This window comes from Protopterus annectens, chromosome 3.part0 (assembly GCF_019279795.1).
Source record: "Protopterus annectens isolate FY-2018-M chromosome 3.part0, PAN1.0, whole genome shotgun sequence".
Taxonomy (NCBI): domain Eukaryota; kingdom Metazoa; phylum Chordata; order Ceratodontiformes; family Protopteridae; genus Protopterus; species Protopterus annectens.
Genome location: NC_056731.1, coordinates 1,125,536,977 through 1,125,558,286, shown reverse-complemented (window position 1 = coordinate 1,125,558,286; position 21,310 = coordinate 1,125,536,977). Strand labels below are relative to the sequence as shown.

The 21,310-nt window shown below is 36.1% G+C and overlaps 1 protein-coding gene across 2 annotated transcripts in view; it reads right to left on the bottom strand.

Moving 5' to 3' along the window:
* The window catches only part of ANKRD29 (ankyrin repeat domain 29), a 648,684-nt gene that overhangs the window by 200,640 nt on the left and 426,734 nt on the right, over positions 1–21,310 (bottom strand). For both annotated transcript variants that reach the window (XM_044065358.1, XM_044065359.1), the window contains exon 9: positions 7,695–7,793. In XM_044065358.1, coding sequence (XP_043921293.1) covers positions 7,695–7,793 — 99 coding nt within the window. The remainder of the gene's footprint in view (positions 1–7,694; positions 7,794–21,310) is intronic.

Below are 21,310 nucleotides of genomic sequence, written 5' to 3'. Positions count from 1 at the left end.
ACAGAAACCGTTGGTTCACAGAAAATATTTGTAGGAAATATCATAAAATGCCACAAACAGCATTCATATAAATGTAAGGGTGACACAAAGGGTACCAGTGGAAGGCACAGTATGCAATAAAAAAAAAACACTAGGTCATAAATCTGCATCACAGATCTGATGTAGATAATAATATTGACATATTGACTTAGGACAAGGTAATCTGATGAAAAATCTGACAAATGTGATTCATTTTATATAGAGTATTATAAAATGTGGCTTAAGTAGACACAGGGGCATCATTTCCTATAATTTCTCATGCTAATAGCAGGAAATATAAGTTAAAGATATAAAGAAATGAGAAAGTGGCCCTGAAACAGACAATGTGTTAATAACATGCAGTGATAAAACACAGATCTTTAAATTTGTATGTGTACAGATGATGGTCACTATTTGACAAGCCACAGATAAGAAAAATTTCCTAAATCTGGATTCTGTCAAAATATGATACGCTGTCAAAAAAGCAACGATAAGAGCAAAACTGAAAAGTCGCTACAAATGACAGATGACAAACACGTTTTCAACAAAGAAATGGAAGCCTTTAGCAGTGCAAAGGAAAAGACTGAGCTAGAACAAAATGTCAGGGCAAAGTTTTATAAAGTTTATATGCTTTTATGTTTATTTATTTAATTTATTTTACATTTGTTGATTGTGATAGTCCGACTGGATGCATGTCCATTTTCAGCGGAGACCCGGGGAGAAAACTCTAAGGTAAGCAGTTAAAATTACAGATACAACATTACATATTTCAAATACAATATTTACAATGATTACATACGTAAACCGGTTATACAAATTCCACAGGTTAGAGGAATGTAAAGGATATTCAAGGCAAAACTAGAATTACAAATGATGGAAAGTGCAAAATTATAATCAAAATGGAATAGATTACGTGGGCCCTGACTACAGTGCTTGGAATAAGGAGAAGAAAGAGAGAGAAGTATGGATTTGTGGAGAACATAAAGTTACTTTCAATTCAGTGTGTATATTCTTAAATATCTGTTACAGCAGTGGACATTGTTGTATCAATGGTAGTGGAAAACATGTCACAAAGATTGACTTAACACAAATTTACCTGCAAATCAAAATGGAAGGATCCTTCAAGCAGCTCTTTACTATTAATATACAAAAACGCCATTTCATTTTCGCCATTTATTTTTTGGAGTAATATCTGCACCATCTTTGTTGCAAAAAGCATTGAAGTGTTCCAAAGGATACCCAATATTCAGTATTATCTGATTATTTCTTGTAAAGGAGAAAGATGATGAAGACCACTCAAATAATCTAGTTAAGCTAATGACAGGCTAAAGTACCACGTGCCTCAAAAACACACAAGTGTGAGATTCTTTTAAGAGAAGGGAGAACAGTGATTCATTGGAATTGAGTGCAAAAGTCTCCAAACAAGGAGGCTGTGCTAATCACATCTAGGCCTCAGAATATGCTGCAACTGACATTGTACATAGGCCTGATAAACTGCTGACATGGATTCTTGGCAAACTTGCTGACAACTCTACATTCTTTTAATGTGATGTTACAGCGTCTAACTGAAAGGGTCTTTGTGTTAACTAGGAAGATGATTCCATTGGATGAAGTAATTCATCATGTTCATCCTTCTGTTCCTATCTGATCGGTACTGAAAGCTTTTTTCTTTGTAGGTGGCACCATTCTATTATATAAGTTTCTGGATGTTGCAAACAAACCTAGTGCATTTGCTTCAAGGCTATTGCTAATTGCTGAGTGTACTTCTTCACAAATTGATAAAGAAGCTCTTACTAGCCCTGGGGAATGAAAATGTTTCAGCAGTATTTGTAGAGAAAGAGACTTACATTAACAGATCATCAGCTCTTATTGCCCATTTTTAACCCAAGAAAAGGTGTCTCACTGATGACAACAGCATACCTGCAGCCTAGGCACTGCTATTAGAAGCACATTCTTATGACATTGACTATAAAGGGACAAAGCAACATGCTACAGCTGGCAGAAGGTCTTTGTTTTTTGTATGAAAACACAAGAGAGCCAAGCACCTCTGATCCAGTCGATGTGTATTACATCATCATTTTAAATATTTATCACTCAGAATTGCCCTTGTCCAAAGTAACCATAAATGGTCTGTTGTAGTCAAAAGAAAAAGAGAATGTTGTGGAAGGATGTCAAAAAGATGGCTCATTGTATTAGAAAATTACAGTAAAAAAAGAATAATTATTTGTATGTCTAAGGACTCCGCTGAATTAGTACAAGTAGGTAATTATTTACATTATGTTTACATTTGTTAACCAGGTAAGTGTAGTGGTCTGAGAACCTTTTATAGGCATGTCTCATGCCAAATGGTAAAGGTTATAACAAAAGCAAAGAAATACATTTAAAAACAAGTGCATTGAAGAAGAATGTATAAATGTGATTAGTCTGACTTCACTACAAACTGCCTTGTGATCTTAATAAAAGGTTATATGAGATCCTTCATATAACAGTGGGAAAAATGCTGGTACCTCAATGTGTGGAAGCTAATTAAACCACAGAGTGTACTATGATTATAATAACAAGTATTACTAAGTAATTTGTGATTTGGTATCTTAATCTTAGTACTTTGAGTACAACTAGAAATACAAATGACATTGTCAGATAATTACTTCCAGGCTATGCCCCATAGTGTTAGCACTAGCCACAAAAGACATCTGAGGACTGCAAAACTGAAGTTCATTCTTTGTAGTCTTATGTTAGCTATGCATGGACAAATGACCAGAAGAGCTACAAAGAACGTATATCTCGTAACACATTATTAAAAATGCATCACCTCAGCGCACACTTTGTGAAGTGCCATAGGCAGCAGGGTATCATGCCCATCGTGATTTCACAGTCCTTTTCAGAGACTCGGTGTATTTAATTGCTCATGCATAATCTAAATGGTCAGAAATAATCTGTATGGAACCCATTACCCCTGACAACAGAACTGCAGTGTACGATATTTGCAAGAATCTGTTTACCTGAACATGTTTGAGTGATAATGGGCAATGGTTCACATACGAAAAATTCAAAATGTTCACACAACAAAATGACATTAAACATTTCATATCTGCTACTTTTTATTCAGGGAGAAACTGGTTAGGGGGAAAGGTATGTGTAGACATTTAAGAACCACATTATATCCATGAGTCATAAGCATAAGCCATTATAGCACAAAAAAGATATCTTTTCTGTGCAAAACTTAGTGCATACAGTCACTAACATGTTGCCAAAAATGCTGATTCTAAGTTGGAATTTAAGTCCTTTTGAGGCTTGATAAAGCAAGGTATTAGCAAGCAAGTTTAAAACAAGTAGTTTCAAACCATTGATGACAAACTAACCAAAAGTTTTGTTACTGGCCAGCATGTGCTCATATGCACTTACAGACTAGATAATTAAAATCCGGATGTTCTTTCAAGGGAAGACCTATAATGTGCACAAAAGTGGTGTGAAGCCAAATTTTTTAATGATGAGTTATCTGCAAGCCTTACACCTATAGCAATGCACTTAAGTTTTGAAAATGCTCTGGATCATTGCTACTGTACTCCAAGTAGGGTAGATGGCAGAGGTTGTATCTTAACCATGATGGATGGGCAGAACTATACTTCATGAGGGAAGGATAACCAGTGGTGTAACTCAGGAATGATGAGTAACCAATGGCTTACTCCTATTGTATTTAGATTTATTTATTTATTTGCTATTTGTTAACTGGGTAGGTGGGCTGCTCAACTCATCCTTTCCAGCCAGGACCCAGGCTCAAATTGAACACAAGTTATATGCATAGACATTTGCATTACATTTACAAAATTAGAACAGTGAAGCAAATGTTTAGAAATAAAGTTTACATATAGGAGTGAACATCATGCAGTAAAGATAATATTATGACCACATATCCCCTAGAAGGATGGATGACCAATAGCATATCCCCTAGAAGGATGGATGACAAATAGCATATTCTCTAGAAGGATGGATGACCAATAACATATCCCCTAGAAGGATGGATGACCAATAGTATACATATAGAAGGACTAATGAGCAATGACATACCCATAAAAGAATAAATGTCCTATGATATATGCCTAAACGGATGGGTGATCAATGAAATACTCCAAAAATGACAGATGACCTGGTTCTATGCCTTTGGAAGGATAGAATATGACAGCTGTAATCCAGCTATGACTGATGACTCATCATGTTGCCCAAACAGTTGGTGGGTCATGTACACCCCAGGAGTATGGCTGATCAGTAAATCACTTCAACCTGATTTAACTGGTCACACAAAGTACTCCCTGTTTAGGCCACATTTCAAACAATACTTACTAAAACCAGTTTGAATGCAACTGTCCATCTAAAGGGCATATCACATAAACCGACATCTCCAACAGCGTATCATCTTTAACTTTTATATACTCAATCCACCAGTTTAACTTACATATCCTAAACTGTAATTCCGTTTACTAGACCACGACTGCTCTAAACACACCACACATAATTTATTCTCCTCTTTCCTCTTACTGATCTGTAATATCTTTCCTAACCTAGCTACCGTTGCCCACATCTCCACCACTTCTACTGTAACTGTATTCTCCCTTTTCTATTCCCATTATGTAAATGTACATGTCTTGGGTTTGTTAGATCTTCTGTGTACATATTGTCTGTCAGATTGTGCTTGCTCATAAATGTAAACCATTATCTGCATATTGTACTTTGTTTTGTTACATTATGATGTAACCCGGATTGAGCCTGCAATTAGTCATTGTTAGATTAGTGTTCTATCTCGATAAACAGATCTAAACAAATTAATAAATAAGCTTCATTCCCTAAGGTCATCTTATTTTATTTAATATGCCTTAATGCCCTAGGAAGAAGACAGCACTATAAAGGCAGAGGCACTCAGGCTGATAACATCTACTGCTTCAGCTCAAATAAGTCGCTGTCACATTCCCAGAGTGCCTTATGAGACCTCCACAATGACAGAACTTGTGAAGGAAAAAGAGTTTGAACCAGAAAGAAACATTATCACAGCAGCTACAAGATGACCAAAGATGACTTGCATGCAATTTTGATCAGTCAGTGGGAAACTTAACTTTGCAAGAAGGGGATTGAATGTTTCCTTTGTCATGAAAAGCTGACTTTATCAGTAAAGCCTATAGTAAGCATTTACTTTGAATTAAAGGTGCTACTGTAGGACAGAACATGGATATAACAATAATAACTGCACTGCTGCCATTTAATATTTAAATAATATTATTAATATATTTCTCAAACTGATAATAACAACAAGTATTAACTTTATACATACTTACTCTTGCTATAATCAAATTAAGAACATAAATGCAGTATATGATTTGTCTTAGAGGCGTGTGTGTGTGTGTGTGTGTGTGTGTGTGTGTGTGTGTGTGTGTGTGTGTGTGTGTGTGTGCCTGTCTGTGCATTTGGCTGGATGTGTCTTCTGTAAGAAATGGGAACATTAACTTCTCTCTCTCTCTCTGCTGCTGTGGATACAACTAGTTCAGATGCAACAGTTTCCTTAACAAGCAGGCAGGCCTGCAAGTAATTTTTTCACTTAACTGCCAGGATAAAAATAACACTAAATCATATTTGTGATCACTGTTTATTTATGTGGGCTAGGACATTGTCATAATGATGCAAAGAGCATGTGGTTCCCTAATTCATTACAGGCCAGTGATGCCTCCAGGAGTTTCTGCGCTTACATCCTACTGATGCCTCTAGGCACCAAACATTGCTTGTTCATATTTGCATTAATAATGTCAAAATCATAGTACAAACAAGTTATTAGGAGATTTCATCTTAAAGATTACATGATGGCAAACACAACTGTGACATATTTGACCTCTGTCTAGTGCAGCTAAAGATATACGAATTATTTATTCAATATTATTTGCATTCTATTTATTTGTATTATAATAATGCCCATATTCCTCAACAATTTAAGCCATTCACAATTAAAGTTACAGTCCATTCACAATTACAGTTACAGTCAGTCCATCTTTATAGAAAAATGCAGCTGATCAAACCATACATATTCTAATACACTATCTATACATATTAAAAAAACAATTTTATATATATATATATATAGCTTAAATGGTTTAATTGGGTGATTGCCTGGAATGGTTGGTATTTAAGATTGTGGAGGGATGTGGTATTTTATTCTGAAGAGGTCCTGTGTACCATTGGATGAAAGCGCTCAATACATTTTTATTTTATTGGCGTGTTCGTTTCACCATCCTTTGTATTTGTATTACTTGTAATGCTGCCATGAAATGCACAGGAGATCATGAGCATGTCTGTAATTATTCATGCATCTTTTTAACACAAGTATATCAGTAATGTGTTAACAGATTTTAATAATATATATAAATGTTGCATAAGTGTATTAAAATAATAATATGTACATAAAACTCTGTAAATCATGTACTGGGTTACAGGTACAAATAATTGTGACTAGATTTATAAAATAACGAAATATAAATAGTAATTGCACATTTACAACTTATTATCACTGCAAGAAAAGACTTATAGTAGTTACATTACATGAAGCCAGTTGTGTAGGCTATAGAAATATAACTAAATCTCTTGCTTAACATAGTTGTTTGTTCAAAGGATTTCTAACTGTGTGTAGAACATAGCTGAAGTCTCACACACCACACCCTAGTAAGACTGCATGTTGGGGGAGGGGCTGGGGTTGCAGTGTCATGTGAATGACCCACACAAAGTTAACTGAGAAATGTAGTTTTAACCGCAAGATTGAATATGAAAGCAATCACATTTGCACAGAAAAAAGGAAATGCAAACCTCCATAAACTGATACATTTCTGTGTTTAATAATTAATTACACCTGAAAGCAGCGCTTTTCCATTTTCCCAATGGTAATGTGACCATGGAGTTTGCATATGGAAGTTTAGTGTAAGGGGGCTTCCCCCTATATCGAGGGATGGGGGGGGGGGGGGGGTTACTCCCTGCAGAAATGCTTTTTAGAAAAAAAATTCAGTGGAAGGTTCAACATGCTTGCTTTTGTCAACATGACCCTTTATTAACTTCTAACTTGGTGACAGGTAGGGTAGCCAGACCTAGCTGAAGTGGACTTCTTTATCTTCTGAAGCAGTTTAGTCCTAGCTGGGTAAATTGTGTAAAGAACTTTACTTCAGCTGCATGATTCCTTTGTCCAAAGCATAATCTTGTTTTTGGATGCCGGTATAAAAAATACATTTTGCATCCCCTTATATAATACACAATGGGAAAATTTTTGTTAGAGCAGTTTGTGACAGTCTCTGCATTATTTCCTGCCTCCTGTTCAGAACTGCCTCTGAGTTAGCATGGCTGCATATTGTAATGTGTAACCCACACTTGCACATCTGAGTGCAATTAACTTTTTGTTGCTTATCAAGTCATTAAGCTAGAAATCTGAATTGGTACCTGTTATTCAAGATGTAAAGAATAACTATATTTAGGTTGCCTTTATAAGAGTAAATTTTCTTTTTCAGTGAAGAACATATCCCCTGTCTTTTTGGGCTGCTTTGACTGTGTGGTATGTAGCACATTAGTTTCCTAGACAAGTGTTTCTTAAATGAGTCCTCATGCAGTTACCAAAATAAACAGATAAATAAATAACAATGTAAATAAGCCATTACCTTATCCCTGAGTGTTGGATCTGCTCCAGCTTCGAGGAGAAGTGCCACTGACCTCATGTTCCCACTCCGAACTGCGGCATGAAGAGGAGTGCTTCCATTCTAATAGAGGAGCAACAGATAAAATAAAATAGTATCAGGAGAAACACAAGGCTATATTGCAGCACAGAAGAATAAAACTGCCATTTTGTAGTGAGGTGCCAGACCTGGGCTCGATCGTGTGCCTTGATATCTATCATACATACCTGATGGAAAACTGAACTGGATGCAACAGTATCAAGAATGTAAACTGCACTCTGACTGCATTACGTTACTTAATTGGCAATTCAATCATTGCTGTTTGATCTGCAAGCTGAAATATGATGATTCTCTTGTTATTTGCTGTCCAGCACAGTCGTATTGTAATGTACTATAAATATATGAATGTGTTGTGTGTGAATCGGGGAGAAGACTATAAAACATGAAAACTATGCCAGTATGTTTTTAGAATTCTACATAATATTATGATGTAGTTAGTTATCTGTGAGATTTTGAATGACCGGTGACCTAGCCATGTTATAATATTACCTCAGTAAAAGGGCCTCACAAAGGTTGATTTTCTACTTTTAGAGACTGCGGTGGTGGTGCTGCGGTAGCGTTGTCGCCTCACAGTTAGACGTTGCCTGTTCGATACTCAGTTAGAGCGTCTTCTGTGTGTCGACATGCGTGAATGGGCGTTCCTTCGTTGAAGGTTGTGCGTTAGGCCTGGCAAGCCAGCATGTACAAATCTACTACCAATCATTAGCGGACCGGAGTTCCACTGTGGCGACCCCTAACCGGGAAAAGCCAAAATATACAAACAAACTAATTTTACACATATGCCGAAAGACACAAACAAACTAATTTTACACATATACTATGAAATTGGTTTGCATTCTGAACAAACAAAACAGACTGTATCAGTCTAATAATTTTACTTGCTATCTCTTATTTACAATGTAGTAGAGTTTCTGTTTATTTATTAATTCATTCTTTCTTTACTTGTTTAGTTTAATAAAGTCCCACTGAGCAATGCCCTTTTTTCACAGTTAACAGTTTATCCAATGATTGGATGTTTACTGAGGCAATCAACATTTTACATGATAAGCTGCCCTGTATTAGGACTTGACTGACAGCACAGATTACTGGGTTAAAGCAATGAACCACAAATAAGGTACACATTGCTAACCTGAGTCTCAACGTACATCACCTACATGTGTACTGTGCAACTCTGTGCATGTCGTTTAATTAGACCAAGCAGCTTGGTCAACCTAAAGAGAAGCTGTTGTGTATACCAGATCTCACCCAGATAAAGATGAAAACAAAGCTGTTATGGACAACATTTTCACCATATCTGTTTAAAAATAATCTGAAGCATGTCACTATATCAGGTTTCACATCATCCTTATGTAGACCATATAGACCACTAAAGCCAAAGGTACCACACTCTTATCAAAGTAACACATTCTTTTTTTTTAAACACCTTTATTAAATTATCACGTAAGACATAGACAAACATACATTAACAGAAAAGAAAACAAACCAAATTAACATTTTCCTTTTACATACATTATATATAATATCTTTTCTTTCTTTATAATTATTTGTCCAGCAGTAAATAATTTGTTTAATTCCTGCCTTCCCTTAAACCTCACTCCTACTCTTCCTGAACATTATTATGCATGTATTGTTCCCACAATACTTAAATACAGTTGGTTTAGACTTTGATTTCCATCTGCTAGTAATTGCTTTTTGACAGCAAACAGAATTAAACTTAACAAGGCCTTACTATGTCTAGGCAATTCAGATCCTGTGTCTCATCTAAAAAAAAAAAAACAAAACAAAAAAAACTTTTCCTAAGTTACAGCCATTTGCTCATTCAATATTTCTGACAGAGTACTCTGTAGGGAATTTTCAAGATCTGCCAGCTTATTAGATTCCCCAAAACGTATGTTCCCAGTTAACTCTGTTTTCATCGGTCATAGGTGTTTACTAGGCTAATGACCACAAGGGCCTCTTTAAGCCTAGCCATGCACCCCAAATTTCTGACAAGTTCTGATACCCTTGATAAGTGTAAGCTTGGGTCTGAGAGATTAACCATTTACAGGTTACCTATGTCCATTAGAGACAGAGGTGCCAAACCAGGGATGAATTTCTGATCTCCCTTCCAATTGTCCAAGTTGCGCTTGAAGTGGGTTAGGGAGGAACTCTGCTTCACATGGATGGGGAGCCTGTTCCCTAGACGGGGTAGTCTCTGGGATACATACCTATCTTTCCAGCAGGTCCTATTTATATCACAGGCAAGGTTTAAGACTTTAGAATGGGTAATTCTGGTGCTGTTTGTTTTGTGGATAAGCATGAGGTCCATCAGAGTGGGGACTGACAATGTCCTGTATGCCAAGCATAGATCTCCCCTCAAAAGCCTGTAGTAGACAAAACACAGGGATAGGGCCTTGAGGCAGTCTGCATAGGACATATTACTTATGCCGGACTTAGATGCCATACCTTTGTTTATAAGTTGCAGAACATAGAATGATTTCCTCACCACTGTAGACATGTGATGATCAAAGGCTAGATTACTATGTGTGTCCCTAAGTCCCTGACAACTGGGTTCCCTCTAAGGGGTGTGTTGTCAATATGATAGTTACCAGGGATAGATGACTTCCCAAAGGATACTATTATGCATTTCTTGGCATTTAGTTTTAGTCCATGGCTCTGACACCAGTTTTTAGTCTGCATCAGCCCCTCCTGGAGAACATTTCTGTCAGTGTGAGATTCAATAACAGCTCCTAATTTGCAATCACCTGCAAGTTTAGTCAGCCAAAGACCACTGACATTGGCCTTGACTTCTGAGAAGTAAATGCCAAAAAGGAGCGGTCCAAGGACTGATCTCTGAGGGACTCCACTTGTGACTGGCCTCTTTATAGAGGTGGACTCCCCAATTCTAACTTCCTGGGTCCTGTCTGTGAGCCAGTTGGCTATCCACCAGGTGAGATATGGGTTTGTACCTAATCTTTTGAGTTTGTCAACAATACCTGAGTGTGGTATTGTGTCAGATGCCTTGGCCAGGTCAAGGTAGGCAGTGGGAACGATTTTGCCCTCATCCGTTGCTTTGGTGACCTTCTCAAAGAAGTCCAGCAGGTTGAGTAGGCATTATCTGCCCTTGACAAAACCAAAGTGGGTTGGGTCCAGTGTCTGGAGGTTTACTATATCTCTAGTGATCATCTCCATGATAATTCTTTCCATGGCTTTACATATAAGGCTAGTGAGACTTATAGGTCTGTAGTTTCCAGGGTCTGTAGATGGCCCATTTTTGTGGAGAGGGATGACTGTTGCCTTTCTCCACTCATGAGGTATGAAGCCTGATGGGAGACTACAGTTAAATAGTAATTCCAGATGCCCTGATAGGTCATGTTTCATGCTATTTAGAAAGCATCCTGGGATATTGTCTGGGCCCACTTGATGCAGTGCTGTTGGTCTTAGAGAGAGCATTAAGAACCTGTTCCCTAGTGATAGTAGGGGGAGTTATATTTGATGATATGAGGGAAGGTTGAGGGGGAGAAAGGAGTAAAGTTGGAGCTGAATTTATCAGCCAGGAGGTTTGCTTTATCTTCTGGCTCATTATAGGTGGCTCCATTTACAATGAGCTCTGCACATACTTGTGTACTGCCTTTGAGATTGCAAACATAGCTAAAGAATGCTTTGTGGTTGTCCTTGGCCTGTGAGGCCAAATTTACCTCAAATGTGGCTTTGGTAGACTTTATTTGTCCTCTGAGTTGTTTAGTTTGATGAGTGCTTTTATCCTGCTGGTGCTGCACCTCCTAATTTTTGCCCTGATTTTCTTCATCCTGTTATACAGCCAATTGATTTTGTGATTCCACCAGGGTGGCTTGTTTTTGAGTTAGTTCTGTACTTCTTACTGGTGGGTACAGCTGCCTTTATGCAGCTATAAAATGCTTATACAGGGTTTATGTGAACAGTTCTGTGTAGACAGAAGTGTTTGCAGGGTTTCTGAGGGCTTGAAATTTTGCCAGGTTCTCACTTAATAGCAGGAGTTTAGCCTTAGAACAGTTCCTAAATATTCCAGGTTTAGCTGGGGTCCAGGTTTTATTTTTACTTCAAAGGAGACCAATTTGTGGTCTGACCTTACCAGGGAAGACATTACAATAAAGGGTGTGCAACAGTCTCCCATATTATTGAGGAGCAGATTCAGTATGGTTGCACTCCTGGTTGGTGCATTGAGTATCTGGTCCAGGAAGTTTGTGTTTACAAAATCCAGGAATCTCTGTGCATATACATTTGGTGTCAAATAGGATTTCCAGTTAATAGTGGGGTAATTAAAGTCACTCACGAATATGGTATTGGGTGTGATGGTTAGTGTTTCTAATACGTTTAAATACATGGTATGGGTTTCCTGGGTCATAGAGGGGGGCCTATAGCTTGCAAGGAAGTGGTATTGAATTTTACCATCACACTACCAACATTTGTTATCTACCCAAGGATATACTCTTTGACGTCTGCTTGGGGGATAAAAATATCTATGCAAACACTTCCAAGCAAAAATCTTAAACATTCTGGACTTTGCTGTATACTTGGAAGCCATACATCTGTCATTCCATTGTTACTTTGTAAATTGCTTTTCGAGTCTCTCTTCCCAATCATTTCTAACATCCTCTGATTGATGTTTATAGTTATGCAATATTGTATGTCTTATTAATTATCCCTTTTTAACAGCAGCTTCTGTTCTAGATTCAACTAAAAACTCTACCAGAGCAGGCCTTTCACTTAGGATTCCCCTATCCCTTTCTTTTTGCCTATATTCTGATATTAATCCCTGATAGGAAGGCTGTGTCTAGCCTGCAGTCCAAACTTCTTCTTGGTCTCATCCCACTCTGTTGTCTTTCCAATTGTTAAGTCATTTGCTCCCAATATCTTAGTTCTTTTGCCAGTTTTCTCCAGTAAATTCCTAACCCCTCTTGCCTATTTTCTGAAATATTTGCAGTCATTTATATTGGTGAAATCACTTTTCTTCATTCTTGTGTTGACTTTGTTATATTCACAAAGTAGTAGAAAGTATTCTAAGAACTTTCTGTATGGTTTGCATATTAAACAAAATCTTCCAGATATTTATCACTCTCATCCCTCCTAACTTCCTTAATGACCTGCATTTAAAATCCAACTATGTACTTATTTCTTTACCCCCTGCACTTCATCATCATCCTTTTCCATTTTGAATTATAACTTTCTACTTATGTTTTATATATATATATATATATATATATATATATGTATATATATATATGAGCCTTAACTGTATAGCTATAAAATATCCCTTCAAATGAGCTAATCCTATACCACCTCGTCTATTGGAAGGATCAGCTTATCCCATTTAACTCTTGCCCTCTTGCCCTCTCAGATAAATTCCTTCAACTCCCAAAACATTTTCACTGCTTGTATCTCACTATACATATCTATAAACAAGAACTTTTACTTTCTCAGGTTTTGTATTATCTTTTTAGTCTCTTGCTACATATCCTTAGTTGCCATAACAGAAGATTTGTAAACCCTACTCCTAACTACGTCATCTTAACATTTCACCATAAATATGTGTATTTCTGAAGCAATAGCCTTTGCTTTATATTTATGAATTTTGTATCCCCAAAAGACTTGAATCTGTCTCAAAATGGTCCACAACACTGAGATTTTTTTGGATTTATCAGGTACAAAATAATCTCATCTGCAAATAAAGCCACCTTTTTTGATTACCATATCAAGTATATCTTTGAATTTCTGAGTCCCTATTTCCATTGCCAATGTCTTTAAATATAAAATAAATGACAAAGTTGCCTGGTTCCTCTGGCAAAACACAACTTATCAGGGAGGAACCCTCCCACTTTACATTCTTGTCTCTGATCTTTCATTTATCTGTCTAATAAACCTTATTATTATATCAACGAATGCAAATGATTCCATTGCCCTACTCTGTTGAATGTGTTCTCTGCATCTAAAACCACAAACAACAGAGATATTTTATGACATTATGCTTCCCTCTGCATCATCATTGTTCTGTTCTTCTTCTTCTTCTTCTTTCGGCTTTTCCCGGTTAGGGGTCGCCACAGCAGAACTCCAGTCTGCTAATGATTGGCAGTATTTTTTGTTATGGGTGCCGAGGTGCCAGCTCAACCCTCAACCTTCAACGAAGGCATGCCCATTCTATGCATGTCTTTCAAACGCCACTCGACCGTGGGGAGGACATGCAGACTTCACACAGAAGGCGCTCCAGCCGAGAATAATGTTGTCAAATATTTGCCTTCCCTCCACAAAACCACGCTGATCAATATCTATCAAGCTTGGAAACATCTTTGCCATTCTTTTTGCTAGTATAGACACAATCACTTTATAATCATAGTTTAATATTGAAATGGGTCTACATGACGCTGGGTCTGATGGGTCTTTACCACCTTTGGGTAATACAGCCACCACAGTTGTCTTCCAAGATGTTAGTGCTTCCCTCCTTTTAAAATAGCTTTTAACCTTCACAGTGGTGGCACAGCTTTACTTTGTTTGTCCTTTTAAGATACTGTTAAACAAAATCTTCCAGATATTTATCACTTTCTGCTCCTAACTTCCAAACTTACACAGGAGTACCATCTGTTCCTGGAGACTTTCCAGCAGATTGATTATATATCACCACCTTGCTAAAAACGTCTGAAATATCTCTAATACTTCTACAAGATCTCTGGTTATTTTTCTTGTTACAGGTCCCTAAGTTTAGCAATGACCCTTTCTACTTTCTGTTGCCTAATCTATTATGCTAAAAGACTTTGTTCTCTGGAGTTGTTATAAAAATAGTTTCTTAAGAGAAGTCTTTCTAACCTCATACATATTATCCAAACACTCTCTTACTTTCCCTTTAGCACTTTGCAGTTATGCCTCTACTTGTTCTGTGAGATTCCCCTTATTCTGCAATGTTTTACCCTTTATCAGCCCTCTACATTATATCACCTTCTCTTTTATTTCTACCCTATTTTTAAAGAAGAAATGTATCTTTCTAATAACTTTCAAATTATTTCCACTATCTGTTCTTAAGTTCCTCTGTTTTAACAGGTAGGTGGGAAAGGCCAGTGTCTCATTTTTACTTTTTTACCTGCATTTCTATCTTTTTTTTAGTGCATGATCTGAAGCAGTTATTGGATGGGTGTAGAAGGTTTTAATCAAATGCACCTACTCCTGAGAAATATATTTTCTATGCAATCTAGTCAATTCATTGTGCCTTGTGGAATAATAGGTACATTCTGTCTGAGTTCCTAGTACTGAATTCACATCTTCTATACCAAAAATTTATAAACATTTCTTCAGAAATCTACCTTGTTTTCCTGTGTTTTGTCCTACTAGGTTCCCCTGATACATCTTCATGATTGCAAATCAAGTTCCAGTCCCCACACATATTTAATATTCCCTGATGAAAGCTGATTATTTCTTCCAAAAATTTCCTAAGGTCCATAATAGGAGTTTCTGGTAGAATATAAAATACATGCCAGTGTAATCCTCCTGTTTTGCAAGTACTACTGTTATTGTCTTTTCCCCCCCTCTTCTATCAGTATTGGAGACTTAATAGCAATCAGTATTATTACTTCCCGTTTCCTTTGTTCCTGATATTCTGCTGATTATCTATCCTGAAATCTTTTCTGTGTCAAATTCACATGCTCATTTCTCTCCAAATGTGTTTCCTGCAGCATTGCTATTTGCACTCTGCATCCCTTAATATCACTTGATTCTCTTTCATTTTTCCCTATACCTGTAAGGACATTTATGTTCCAAGATAATATGGATAGCATAGTCATTAGGATAAAAAGCTTTTGTTCCTACCTTTTATACACAATAGAATTTTTTCATTTCTAACTTTTATCTTACATGCACACACTAATGATCGGCAGGCTGATCTTTTATACAATTGTTTTTTTTTTATCTCCATTTGAACCTATGTCCCATTTTTCCAATCTTTATGTTTTAATGAAAACCCTCAAAAAAACTAAGTACATTTTCAGAACACCCCATACTCTGTTAACTTGGAAAAAACACACAAAACTATGAATGTTTTCAAAAAAATTAAGTTTAACCCACCAATTGCACCAAATTGACAGCTGCACCCACAGGCTTTACCTAATCTAAAATTAAAGTCCTCATAGTAAATCAAGTTACAGCCTGTGTTTTCACTTACACTGTTTGGTATCTGTTCTTTTTTTATCCCTGTTCCCTTCCCAGATGTGAAAACAACTTCTGTGATATCAAAACACATTCATCTTTAGCCCTGAGAAGAAAAAAAAAACATTGGTTATCTTTAAATAAAACTAAATTATTAACTGTTCTATTTAATGCATTAAAGAATTTAGGATGCTAAGGAGGCTGCTATCTTTTATTTATTTCCCATAATTTCCAACTTTATTTTTCAATAAACAGGTTGCCATTGTACCTTTAAATTTTGCATTTTCCTCAGCAGAAAATTCACAGAACTCTCAGTATTAATTGTTTATACCTGCAGACAGCTCTTTTCTTTATAAAAGGAGTCAACAATGAGAAAAATAGCTAACATTTTTGCACATGTATCAAAGACTCTTTGTAAATTTCACTCAGAACAGAATATACAACTGCCTTCCACTGCAGACTAGTTGACTCCCATTGAGAACATTTGCTAATGGAAAAAAAAACAAGCTAATGTCTTTGCAGATGCAAGGAACTTGGCATTTTTCATGACTTTCATCATTTTGTCTTATTTTTCAAGCAAATTTGCTTACAAAAGCACTTATTTATAGCTTATGCCAAGGGCATTAGACTCTACCCTTATAAAAATAAGAGAGATAATTTTAGTTCTACATATAGAATAATCAGTTCACTTTTACACCCCACCTCACACTCCAGCAGCTCAAGATCACAGCATATTAACTTAATCTTGCTTCTGTCCAGTCTTTTTTCTCTTATTATACTGTTGTTCTTCTTTCAGCTTTTCCCAGTTAGGGGTTGCCATAGTGGAACTCCAGTCTGCTAATGATTGGCAGTAGATTTTTACAGTGTCGAGGTGCCAGCTCAATGCCCAACCTTCAACAAAGGCATGCCCATTCACGCATATCTTTTGAACGCCACTTGACCACAGGGAGGACATGCAGACTCCACACAGAAGGTACTCCAGCTGAGAATCAAAGGGGAGAACCTCTTGCTGTGAGGTGACAATGCTACCGCTGCACCATCGCTGTAAAGCTTATATTTCTTACAACTAAAAAAGTACTTGTTAACTTTAATATCTTTAATACATACAACAGCCACTGAAAAGCCACCCCCACATTAAAAAATTCCCCTTATACACACTTTACAAAATTGATTTAATATATAACATGCAGTTTATATCATGGAATGTTTTATGCTAGTACTAATAATATTAAATTGTTTTACTTATTTTTTCCTTTTAGTGTCCTTTTAAACATTGCTGACACAAAGTGGGGTATATATTTTACAGTCCACCCACAAGTTTAACAAAGCCAACAAAACTAAAGTATTTCTCAGTTACTTTTTCTTGCAAATTCATATTTCACAAATGTGACTGACGCTTTATAGTGTCCCATTTATTCTCTAATTTCAGTTTTGCTGGTCTTCATCATATTCATCTACATCTCTCAACACCAGATTCTGTTTCAAGTTGAAGGTATTCCTGATTCTTCTTATCAATTACCATGCTCTTTTCTGTGTTTCAAGCATTTTCTATGGAACATTGAAAAAGATTTTCTGGCAAAATCTACCTATAAACTTTATTGCTAGAAGAATGATATGCAGAGTCTCCTTCTGTTTGCTGGCTCACTTTTTATTTTGTAAGCTTTTTAATTTCATCCTTAGCCTGTTCTGCATCCAAAAATGTATTCGATTCTCCAGGTAAGCGTATTTGGAAGACAGCTGGATATAGCAGCTTCAATCTCACACCTGCTTATCAACATTCCCTAATTGCTGGGATAAAATTGCTTCTCTTTTGCCTGGTGTACAGTGAATAATAATTTTCCACAAACAGTCTGCTGTCTGCAATTTTTTTATACTTTTCCCTTCTATGACAGTTTTGCCAGGATCAACTCTTTCTGTGGATATGATTGCATCTTTACTAATTTAAGTCTTGGATACTTCCTCATGGCCAGGTTTGGATCAAACACTCAATGTGGCCTTTCAGTTAACAAATCCTGCTGTGGAATACCAATTAAGTTATCTGTGCTTTCATAAAATTAATACAGAGTGTTCCTTCAAATTTCTCTGGTACAGCAGAAAATCTCAGGTGTTCACTGCACTCTCTGTCTTCTAACTCTGCCATTTTGAAACAGCTCTACTTGAGAAGACTCATACTCAGTCAACCTTTTCTTCATTTCTGCCTCTGATTCTTGCAGTTTTATCAGTTCATCTGAATATCTACTTAAAGCTTCTTCTAGTTTTTTTCAGCTTGTTTGACTTGATATATTCCTTCAGTGTTTCATTATTTTAATTGTTTCTGAGTATATTTGATTTATTTTTTTCCTGTGAATTACTGGAAGCCATCTCTTGTACCAAAGCAAAGATTGAACTTCTTGTTTCTAACAGCTGCAGGATTATTCCCAGCCAGTTTTCTCTTAACCTTTTCTGGTTAATTTTCTTTTTGGTCCTCTAATGTCTTATTTGTTAGCATACATGAAATGTACTTAGTAGTCAGTAGCTGAACTTTATCCAAAATGACAATTTTACTGGCTGTTATTTCTTAGCTTCTGTTTTCACACAGTGAGAGCTGGGATTAAGGAGATGATCGGTGTGAAGCCATCTTGGAAGTCAAAGTAATATATTCTTAGTTCTGTACTGATCCTCTAACACTTGAACCACCAATAAGTGCTTCCTAGATATGGAACATTTTTGCATGGCCAGGTTTCTTCCAGGATTTTTATGTATATCTAATGTCACTTCTCTCTTAACTTTGTCCATAACACATGTAACCATTCCACATAAGGTTTTTCCACCATACCTCTTAATCATTGCTGTGGACCTTCTTTATAGCTGTTCCAGAGCCACAATATCCCACTTGTTGTGTGGTTTGCAAAACTGCTCACAAGCATGCAGTTCGTGTATGCCAAAATATCCTCCTACAAGAATGTTAAAATATCTTTACATCTGGAATAATTCATCCAACAATATAACCCATCTCAGACTTTGCCCTTACTGTTTCTCACTAAAGTTGACTGGAATGTTTCACTATACCCATTTCTTCTTCACAATAGTAATATTTAATGTTATAACTAGAAGTCAAAGGTTGAGTTTCTGCTACATAAGTGCCTTATATGAACAACTACCAAGTCAAGTTGTATGAACTTAAGTCCATTACTGTGTGGCATCAGCAAAATGATGGTGCATGAATGTACTCATCTAGAAAAGTCAACAAAGAATAAACTGAGAAGAAAAGTCTGAGTCACAACAGTTTAGGGGCTGGTATACTTACATACTATAGTTAAGGCATGCTAAGGCAGTGTTTTGTGGACATTTTAGTTATGCCAATAGGAGACAGAGGCAATGCAAGATAAAAAGGAATCCCCTTCAGTAAGAGATATTGTACATCTGCATTTGTTACAAGATATTCCTGACACTCATCCTACTGTCAGAATCTCCACTGCTGCAGTAGAAGTGAACAGTGGAAGTTCTGATGAGCTTGATAATTGCTGCATAACTTCAGGAATCACAACACATATCTAGAATGGCCTTTTAAGCAAGGCAAGATGTAATAAATCCACATTCCATATTTCAGCTGAAAGCCAAGCAGGTCAGTGTTCCATAAACAGTATTAAGTGACTTTCTTTTGTTAGAAAACTTTGGAGTGAGCGACTTCTAAATGACTATGAAGATGCAAGCAATTGTTCCTGTAAGTTTCTCATGTAGACAGGAATTTTAGCAATGATTCTACTAAGCTGAAAATGTCAAAAAGATCTAGATCTTCAGCTAAGAATTTATAGTAATATTTTAGTTAAAAACAAGTTTGAGTCACTAGAAATATCATAAGCTGCTGTCACAGGAAACTCATCTATGGAATGGACAACAACAAAAAATAAATATGCAAACAATTTTAGATGCTATTAGAAAAGGTTTTTAAACAGTGACCCTGGTAATTTCAGACACAAATGAAAAACCTTAAAGGTGTCAATGTCACACACTATGTTGAAACAATGTTCCTGGCACCTCAAGTTAAGATACCACTTACAAACTTTCATGTAATATCATGGATGGTAGAGCTCAGGAAGCAGATACATGCTACGATTTTCTGTTAAAATATTTATGAAACAGAACAGGTGATTTAGAAACAGAACAAGAAGATATAGCATACAGATGCACAGAGTATATGACGAGAAAGGAAGACTAAATATTCTGGACTTTCTTTTCAAATTGATTAGTACCCTTTTGCTTCTCCCAGTACCAATTTTCCTTTAGCAATGAAAGAGCACACATAACTTTAGCCCTTTCCTTACAGCTTCTCAGATGTTAATATCAGTAAGTTAAGTTAGTGATATGCTAAATAGTTGATCTTGGGATCATTCACATATTACCTAATAAGATAAGTTTATAAGACGCAATAACAATTTTTCTGCAGAAGTCCTGTTTCTGAAAAACAGTATTGTTACAGAATATAAACTTCGGACTCAACACGGCTATATATTTAAAGAACAAAAAGGTTTATTTAATGGTGAGCGCTTTCGCGTACCTTCCTGTACGCTTCTTCAGACCATAAAAGCTTACTACAAAATGAAAAGCATTATATACTAAAACTCATCAACACTTAATTATCAAAGCAATTAATCATATATACTCAATGATTCAATAAGACAATTAAGGAAAAATGATGATGACTGCATTAAAGAACTGCCTTGTAGGAACATATTCTGAATGCATTTCTACTGAAGAATTAAAGCACATTGACAGAATCAGTGCTTAAACTTTCATTATAAACAAACAAATAAAGGCAGTTTCTAAAATCAAGTTATTGTATGTAAAAATAAAAATGAAAATAAAAATAACATAAAAACTAAGGTAAGCACATAAATGCATTTTACACTAAAATCTTCGATATGAAAGCTTATGAAATACTAATGAATTTATACATCAAAGCTTGAATATCAGAAATAATAAAATAATACAATAAAATATACTGAATAAATTCTAGTTATAATTATAAGTGTGTGAAGATGAAACTTCTTGTATTATTTCATATTTCCTTAAAATGATTATTAGTTAATGTAAATACCCTATATTTTAACTTGTGTATGTGCATTATATATAAATATTGAAATAAATATGTATATGCGTATACAGACATTTAATGCCATGAAAAGATAAAGAGGTAAAGAAAATAAAAGAAAGAAACAGAAAGGAAGGAGAAACAGGGAAGGGGGAAGAAAAAGGGGGGGTGAAGGAAGGAGGCGGGGGGGGGAAGGGAGGGAAGGGGTGAAGAGGAAATGGGTGAAGGGGAAAAGGTATATAGATGGGTGAATAAAAAACGAATAAAAATAATCATAAATAAAATATTTTTATAAGTATTGATGAGTGTTTATTTCATCTATTTA